The 9,523-nt window shown below is 30.7% G+C and overlaps 2 protein-coding genes across 2 annotated transcripts; one reads left to right on the top strand and one right to left on the bottom strand.

The window, feature by feature from the left end:
- Positions 244-1,809, top strand: LOC109345314 (basic 7S globulin-like). The gene has a single exon (XM_019584242.1). It carries the CDS (start codon positions 400-402, stop codon positions 1,606-1,608), a length of 1,209 nt encoding a protein of 402 aa, XP_019439787.1. The 5' UTR covers positions 244-399; the 3' UTR covers positions 1,609-1,809.
- Positions 2,569-4,231, bottom strand: LOC109345316 (basic 7S globulin-like). The gene is made up of 2 exons (XM_019584243.1): positions 2,896-4,231; positions 2,569-2,647 (listed from the first exon to the last, which is right to left on the bottom strand). The coding sequence occupies exon 1, from the start codon at positions 4,197-4,199 to the stop codon at positions 2,940-2,942; it is 1,260 nt and encodes a 419-aa protein (XP_019439788.1). The 5' UTR covers positions 4,200-4,231; the 3' UTR covers positions 2,569-2,647; positions 2,896-2,939.

The raw sequence follows: 9,523 nt of genomic DNA on the forward strand, positions 1-9,523 counted from the left end.
TAATATCAATGAAGATTTGAATTGATTGTATTTGGTGTGTATAAAAAAGTAATGTTCCCCTAAGTATTATTCCATTATTAGGTGGCGTGAGAGTGAGAGTAGGACCCACCCAAATCAACCATAGTACTATAGTAGCCACATGGGTCATACTAATCCACATTTCTAAAGATAGAACAAGATAAGCACAAAGCTTCCTATTGTGTTGTTATCTAATCAGCACAACCAAAACTTTACAATAAAAAAAACGTTTCATCCATTTCCAACACGAATAGGCCAATACCTAACCAAACCAAACCAAATAAAAACCGCGGCGATCCACCACCGAACCCCCCCAACTACCAACCACTTTCTTAACCTCCAATTTCCACTCTATTTTCCTCTTCTTCTTCTTCTAACACCATGGCTTCAATTACTCTATTTTTCTCACTTTTGTGCATCTTTTCCAATCTCTACCACACTCAAAGCTCTTCAATCTCACCACTTTCCTTACTCCTTCCTATCACAAAAGATCATTCAACTCTCCAATACTTAACAACTCTTTCTTATGGCACCCCTCTTGTGCCTACAAACCTTGTGCTTGATCTTGGAGGCCCACTCTTATGGCTTGATTGTGCATCATCAACATCAAATTCTCTTCTCACAATCCCACACCGTTCAATCCAATGCCTCACAGCAAAAAGCCACGATTTTTATACCCACACGTGGCTCTCAAACATTTTGGATCAGGACCAACAACAACCTTGTCAAATTCTACCACAAAACACAGTCACAGGAACCAAAGCCATAGAAGGAACACTTGTTAAGGATCTCATAGCCCTTCAAAAGGGACCCACCAAAAATCTTATCTTTTCTTGTTCACACTCTATGCTATTGAATGGTTTAGCTAGTGGTGCTAGAGGAATGATAGGTCTTGGTAGATCTAGAACTTCTTTCACATCACAAGTGTTTGATTCATTCCAAGTTCAAAGAAAAATCACACTTTGCCTCTCTTCTTCATCTGGGGTTGTCTCATTTGGTAACATTATACCCTTTGACTCTGAAATTCTCAGATCTTTAACATTCACACCCCTTGTTACAAACCCATCTCAGGAATACTTCATCAACGTGAACTCAATCAAAATCAGTGGAAAAAAAGTATCTTTTAACACCCCATCACTCTCCCTTACTCAATTGAGTTCAATTGTGCCTTACACCACTATGAAGAGTTCAATCTATGCTAACTTTGAAAGTGCTTATTTGAAAGCTACTTTATCTATGAACATTACTAGAGTTCCTTCAGTTTCACCCTTTAGGCTATGTTTTAGATCACAACAAGTTGGGTTAAATGTGCCAGTTATTGATTTTGTGCTGCAGAGTGAGATGGTGAAATGGAGCATATATGGAAGGAACTCAATGGTGAAGGTGAGTGATGAGGTTATGTGTTTGGGGTTGTTGGATGGTGGTGAGAACCAAAGAAATTCAATTGTTATTGGAGGATATCAATTGGAAGATGTGTTATTGCAGTTTGATTTTGATACTTCAATGGTGGGATTCAGTTCTTCACTTTTGATGAGGCATACTAGTTGTTCTGATTTCAAATCTAGTTCAATATCTGCTCAATCATTTTGAAGTTTGAACCATAACTCTAATGATGATTTTTCTTGTTCTTTGTTTAGGTTATGGTGAATTATCAACGTTTTAATAGTTTTTGTAATCACCTTTTTTATCTCCTTTATGTGTATAAGAGTGCCTAAGATGGATGAGATTTTTGGTTCAATGTTTGTCATATTAGAATTTACTCCTACTTCAAACTTGACTATTTGAGTTCAATGACTTGTTATTTTTCCTCTCTGTTTTTTTTTTTTGTTGATATTGGAATTTCTTTTTAGCAGTGGCATTCTCTCGTATTTTTTTTTAATAAGAAACTAATCCTGTTGTTGTCCTTCCAACAAGTATAATTTGATATAGGGAAGTAAAGACATGGCCTGAACCTACAGTTTTAGAACCGAACACTACATTACCTTGGTTTAGTCAACATATAAATAAAGGGATGGTATAAAAGATAAGGAGTCCCTACACAGTTTTTGTCCTTTTGGATTTCTTATATGATGGGTTGAATTCATATTATGGATAAAAGATAAGAAGCCCCAGCCTTTTTTTAATGGAATAAATTCAGGTCTACAAAATGCAGCTACGTGATCAGTGGGATAACTTATTATATATCGGAAAACTAAAAAAATGAATTTAATATAAGTTGAGTCCGAAAATAGTTAAGTGAACACCTTTTACATATAATATTTTGTCTAGAAACTTAGGTATCAACAAACATGGTAAGCTGGAACCTAACCAAAGGGAAAAGAGTTCGAATTATCTCCAAAAATATGTTATATTATGAGGTCAAGATTTAGTTGATGATTTAGAAATAAATTTTAATTAAAAATAACAAATGTCATTATCATTTTTTGAAGTACATAATCATGATGGCTTAAACTTATTTCCATTAAGGTGCAGATACTTTTTACACAGCTCTCTCAAATAAATTATAATATGTCATTTTGACTAATTTTCACATATCATCCTTACAGCAAATTGAGAAGGTAAGATAGATGATTAAGTTGGAAAGTTTTATATAATCACATTGTGTTTATTAAGTGAAGTAGCTAATATACTTACCAAATTGTTTTTCTCCATATACCCAAAAGGGAAGAAATTAAAGTTGAAGCACTTATAGATCATGATCTAATACTCTTTTGAAAACATAAATTATATGAACTAAGAATGTACCAGAGTTACTCCAAAATGAATAAAACAAAGATACATAAGTAACATGTCACTTAAAGTGAATCATAAATAGTTGGTAAACTTCACCTATTTATTATAACAAGGCAAAACAAAACATCATTGAGGCACGTTTACTATTGCAAACTTCACCTATTTTATTAATCACCATGTTGTGACATTCAAGAGTGTGAACAAGTCTCATTTTGAAGCAAGAGTGATGAACTGAAGCTTAATTTTGAAGAAGCTAGATCAAACTCCAAAAGATTGTCTTGTAACTGATATCCACCAATAACAATGGAAGCTTTAACAAAAGACATTCTTGGCTCTGTCCCTCCATCAACAAATGCAAGACATGCTACATTTTTCTTAGCAATTATTATAGAATTGGCTCCATGAATAGTCCATTGTACTCCTCCTTGTAACACTAGATCAATAGTTGGCCAAGAATTTCCAATGGTATTTGAATCAAAGCATGCTTCAAATGGTTCCACTGATGCCACTTTCTTTAGTCTTCTATCTGAAGCCTTCTTGAAGAAATCTCTAATAAAGGTCTTGTACACAGTGCTTTCTAATTCAGTGAAAGGGGTTGTGGTACTAATTTTGGTACCTCCATTTCCCTTGTTGTCAATAGATAACAATGAAGGTTTTAAGTTCAGAACATGTCCATCAATCTTAACTGATTTCACATCAATGAAGTATTCCTTGGAAGCAACACCTTCCTCAGAAACAGGACCAGTGGCAACAGGGTTTACAATAAGTGGAGTAGTTTGAAAAACAAACTTAGACACATCTTTTACAACCAAGTTGGTGAATCCTAGGTTGTTTGAAGAAGGTAAACAAAGAGAAAACTTTGGTGGAAGATTATTTGAAGATGCAAGTTGTGTTGGTAATGCAAGTTGTGAATTTGCAAGGCCTATAATCCCTTTGGTTCCTTTAGGTAAACCTGTTAGAGGATTGAATGATGAGAATGAATCAGTTTCAACACAAGCTGTAAGCAAGCCAGTGATTTTCTCTTGAGAAATGTATATGAAATCTTCACCTAAGCCACCACCAAATAAGTACTCAGCAAAAGTGTTGAATGTGTTAGCAGGACAAGTGTTATTTGTGCAACCTGGTTTATAGGGTCCATTGCAGCCAGTGCATCCAATAAAAGGACATGTTTTTGTGTTACAATTGATTGGAATATAGGATGATGAATTGTAGTTTTTGTCACAGTCATACCAGAGATTTTCTCCTGCAACATCAATGACTAGGTTGAAGTTTTGTCTAGGAGTTCCTATGCCTAGTGAAGTGTAGAAAAGATTGGTTGATGGGTCTTTCTTAATGGGAAGAATAAAGGGTTGTGATTTGGTACTTGAAGCAAGTGATGCTGATAAGCATGAAAGTGAAAAAAAGGCTATTGAGAGGAGGAAGAGGTTGAAGGCAGAAGATGAAGCCATTATGTTTTGTATTAAGTAATAGTTCAGTTCATAATGCTGAGTTCTTAACTTTCTTTTATATAGCAGGGTGTCAAGGTATAAGTAGATGCAATATTAATTATCATATTTATCATACTTTGACTATACCATTCAAAAAGGGTGGCTCATAGCTGAAGAACAAAACCTCTATGCTACTGCATCATGTATTTATGTCGTGCCAATGGATTAATCTATTTTGGAAGGGGAAAAAACACACTTATATGTACACCTAGGAATGACATTTTTTGTAACATTTTTCAAATTTATGGCACCAAGTATTGATGCATTGTTTTTTAACCATAAACCTGAAAAATGTCACAAGATTTTGGCTGTAATGTGCATATTTTGCATTTGGAAAAGGAAGGGTAATAAAACAGAAAAAGAAAATGGTGAAAACAGAGGATAAGTCAAGCAAGTGGGTCAGTGCCAACTTGTGAAGCCATTTAAGTGCTCACCTATTGAACCAGGCCTCATAAAACGCTGCCCCTCCCTTGCACTACATTGTTTAAGTGCTAACCCTCATGTGTTGTAATAAACACAAGGGAGACATATCATTTATGACTAGTTTGGTGGATAAGATAAGAGATACGAGCCGGATAATACGTCCTATGATGCTGCAATCCCAATTTCAATGAGATCAAAATATGATTGACCTATCAAATTATACTAAATAATATAATTATGTTTTCATAACTTTTTTATTTAATTGGTCTATGACACTAATAAAAACAAACTAGACTATAGGATCTTTGTGGACCACCAAATACAAGAAATAAAAACTTCACATCATATTTTTATGATAATGAGCAATCCAACCCTTGATTATTAAGTTGTCTCAAAATGTGGATATAAGCTTTTTGATATTTCTTACTTTGGTTGCCATTTCTGACTACCCGTACATACTTGGACCTGTACGGTTGTAACACAAAATCAATCCAAATCTTTCTTGAAAATATAGCATTTTTTATAATTCATTTTCATTTTTGACAAGTAGCCATCCAGCGCATAGAGAAGGACCAGCTTGGTCATTATCCTTGTGCGGATATATATTGACTACATTATATACCAAGAACATGAATCGAGATCACTAACACATCAAGCTATTGTAACTAGGATCTCTTTCCTTAAAAAATCACATCTTTTTGTATCAAGTCAATTAAACATCACCAAATAGAATGAAAAAAATATTTCATCATTTTGTGACTTTTCTTTTTAAATATATGGCAATTTCTCATTGAATTAGGACACAATGAAACATAAAAATGGGACATGTAATCCTCATTCCACCCAAATCAAGCCTATGCCTGGAAAATTCATCATAACCACCCAAATCAAGCCAAGTGTGCCTTTATAATATTGATAAGTCAGCCTTTATAATACGAATAAGTTAGATGAGAGAAAGTAAGGACATCTTCATTAATAGTGAGACAAGCGTTACAAAACAAAGAAAAAAGTAATATGATAAAAACATTTTTATCTTTACATATAATAAAATATCACATTATAAAAAATATCCTTTTCTATGAGAAGGATCGGTAAAAAAATAAAATATTCTACCATTATAAAAAATCTCCTTTTTACATAAAGAAATAAATTATCTTATTCAATCATTAAAATTATGATATGTATTCTATTTAATTTTATTTACAAAAATGTTTCTAAAAGTTTAAAAAAACAAAATATATGTTATAATTTTAGTGGCCGAATGAAATTTCATAGTAAGTGATACTTTATTCTTTTACTTTTTTATTTTATAATTTAGTTACTTAATTTGCTGGAACTAAAAGTGTTAATCAAAGAAAGGGATTTCTTATATGACTTGTGCTACTAAAAGCCCAACCCATCCTTGTATTCTTAAAACCAATTTTCAACAATAAAATGGTTGTTTACAAGTACAATTACTCTAGAGCAAAAACTAAAAGCCCAAGATTAGCCCAATAAAATAACATGAAATAAAAATGATCAAGTAGATAATATATCTATCATAGTTGTATGTTTTGGTAGAACTCAAAGGGGAAGCTAAATTGCATATACTTATAGTAATAATAACTTTTTAGTAATTATATATTCTCCATCTAAATTCTCATAACCATAAGGATGAGTAAGAATATTTAGTAAGAGAATATATTATTTTACATAACTTTTATTTTGTTTAAATTATGTCTTGATATGCTTGTTTCTTTAGGAGCAGATCTGTTGTCATACTATTTGTGTCACTTCATGCATCATTAGTTGTGTTTGATTAAAAATATATATTTAAGTTAAAATTTTAATTATCAATTATTTTCTCACCAATTATAGTTAATACCACATGAAATAACAAAAATTGTAAGACAAAACATGTACTTCATATTCTCCCAAACAAAAAAGGTTATAGTGTTAGTGAAGTTTAATTCCACATATCATTGTCACAAGGTCATCTATAGTGCACAAGCATCATTGAAGGAGTAGATTTGTATTGATCATTTAAATATAAGGAAATAAAAAATGTTAGAGTTCCTTTCTTTGATGTGTAAAGAGAGACAAAATAAAATATTAAATAATGAAGTTGGACCTAAGTTTACGAAATAATGTGTGTTTAGAATATAAATCAATTAACCTATCAATGATACACATTTGGAACACATAAATAGACGCTTCACCAAATTGTTGATATTTTGGTTCTCACCTACTAGGTAAGTTGAAAGTGTAGAAGAACTTGCCACGTATGCATATTTGTGCATATTTATATCTGAAAAATTCGAATATAGTTGAACTAAGGTATAAAGTGAATTAAAAACGGTCCACAATTCGAATGAAGGTGTCGCCCTAGCAATACATAAGCCATTTTGTAGACTATGATTTTGATGTTTGTATTAATATATATATCCTAAGGTCAATGGAAAAGAAAGAAATATATACGTGGCTTGTGATTTTTCATCAACAAAAACAAAACATAGTGATATATACTATACACAATATAATAACAAGTCGTTGATCTGATGATGTAAGGTTTCATTAAATTTATAAAATAATTAAAATATTAATAATTTAATTCATGAGAGCGATATTTATTAAGATGAACAATCATATAATCCAAAATAAATTAATTCTTCACCTTAATTAGATTTTTGTTTGTAAATGGCCAATTGGTTTTGGTGGAATAGTGGGGAAAAGTGGGAATCATTACTGTGTTTGAATTATTACAATTGGAACCCACCACCAACTTAGTTTTACAATTCCTTTTTTGTATTCAAAATTTCCTTCCATCAAAGTTTTTGTCATTGGGGAATTTTCATGGCGCAGAAAATAAAATTACGGATACTGCCAGGGTAATTTTACTTAATTTAGTGGCGTTTTTTTCTTATTTAATCTAAAATATAAAAGAAAAAAACAGTGTTTGTGAGGGACAGAGTGAGACGGTAATCAATTATAATAAAAAAGTGATTTCGATTTTCATTGTCCCTCTCAACAAGTATCGTTACCAGAACTCGAACTCATAACATCTTAATTATCTTTAGGATCTAGTGAGGTCTTACATGACTAAACTCACATCCTCACATTCCGCTAATCAATTAATATGGAACTAATTTACCAACCTTAATTACTTGTACATACATAACTAATTGTGTACAAAACTCTCTTATTACCAATATTTTATACAACTAAATTGCTAATGTTTTGAATTCAATATCTTTTGATTAAACTAAAAGATTCTCATACTAGGTAGTATACACACGTCATGATTGCAAAACTACATTTGAAATTTCAAACATTCACAATATAATTATAGTGTTTAGCTCTTCTAAAGTTCATTTTTTATTAAAGTGAATAGACTTAAATCATTTATTACGATGGAGGGTTGATATACCTCAATTAATAAATTTAGATAAAAACTTTGATACAAATTCATACAATTTAATCTATAAAATACAAAGTTACAAACTGCACTTGTAGAAGTCTGGTCTTAATTACTTATATTGAATCCATTTTTAGATCTTTCATTTTCAATTTCGAAAAATTACATCATAATTACCTCATCAACGTAATCTATAATTTACTCTACCTTCCAGTAAAATAAGTTAACTATTGAATTATTAAAAATAATACTAGTATAATATTTTAAAACTGAAAACATATCAGAAAATTTTCTCCAAAGTAATTTTGTATATAAAATTGATACAACATAATATACTTATTATAACCTCAATCTTCGATAAGAAATAAAAGAATATTGTTATTATTTTGATGTTCTTTCGGCTTAAAATAATTGAATCTCTAACGATCGACAGAAAATATCCATTAATTGAAAAAAATTAATAAAAAAAGTGTAAGCATTTTTTATTCCCTATTCTCAAATTGTAAACTTTTAAAAAATCTAACACTTTGCGTTTTCTTTGAAATATTTAGAACTAATATTTCGTTATTCTTAGTCAGATGTATTTTTCCTGTATCATGTATTTAAGAGGATACACTTATAAGTAAATATTATTCATTACATTAAACATATCATAATAATCATATAATATATATAACTAGTGATAACGTATATGGATATTAAACGGAAATATCTCTAAAATCATAATTAAAAGCATATCTCTAAAAATAGTTGGGTCCAATGAAATTTATAATTTCCAATGTGTCAAATATTACTTGTAACAACTCTCTAAATATGTCACTTATAACTTTCATTCAATTGGAAAATGACAGGTAAAATAAATTTTTCATTAACATATTAAAAAACAAGTAACGTATATTCTTACAGACCTCAACAACTTTAAATAAGTTAATGTTGTCTCACTTAATTTATCATTTGTTAACCGATTAAGAATTGCAATAATAAAGCACTCATATTTATTGTCTGAAAAGTTATAAGTTAAAAAATATTTAAATTAAAAATTTAATATTTAAGTATTTGTTTTAATGAATAATAACGAAGGTCAAATGTGCACTCCTATGAAATTGGGCCATCTGGTATGCCGTGATGCTAATTCCTGTGTAATAAAATCATCTCACCATATGGGTCCCACTATCCCAAAACGAAATCATTTTTGGTGAAATGACTGAATTACCCTCGTCAATCATTTATATATATACTATATATAAAACTAAAACATGATATAACTACCACAATAATATAATTTGTATATTTCTATCTTGTAAAAAATCATATAATCTTAAATAATCACTCAAACAAAATAAAATATATGAAAATCAATTACTTTGTAGCTTAAAATAAGAAAGTGGTGAGAAAGTGTCTTTCATATCCTAGTCTCTATAAAACCAAACACACCTTGTTCAGTTCATTATATTTTCAGCATAGCGTT

Source organism: Lupinus angustifolius, chromosome LG04, assembly GCF_001865875.1.
Source record: "Lupinus angustifolius cultivar Tanjil chromosome LG04, LupAngTanjil_v1.0, whole genome shotgun sequence".
NCBI classification, from domain to species: Eukaryota; Viridiplantae; Streptophyta; class Magnoliopsida; order Fabales; family Fabaceae; genus Lupinus; species Lupinus angustifolius.

What these genes read in the sequence shown, in the direction of transcription:
- LOC109345314 (XM_019584242.1), top strand. Translation starts at nt 400, where the DNA reads ATGGCTTCAATTACTCTATTTTTCTCACTTTTGTGCATCTTTTCCAAT.
- LOC109345316 (XM_019584243.1), bottom strand. Translation starts at nt 4,199, where the DNA reads ATGGCTTCATCTTCTGCCTTCAACCTCTTCCTCCTCTCAATAGCCTTT.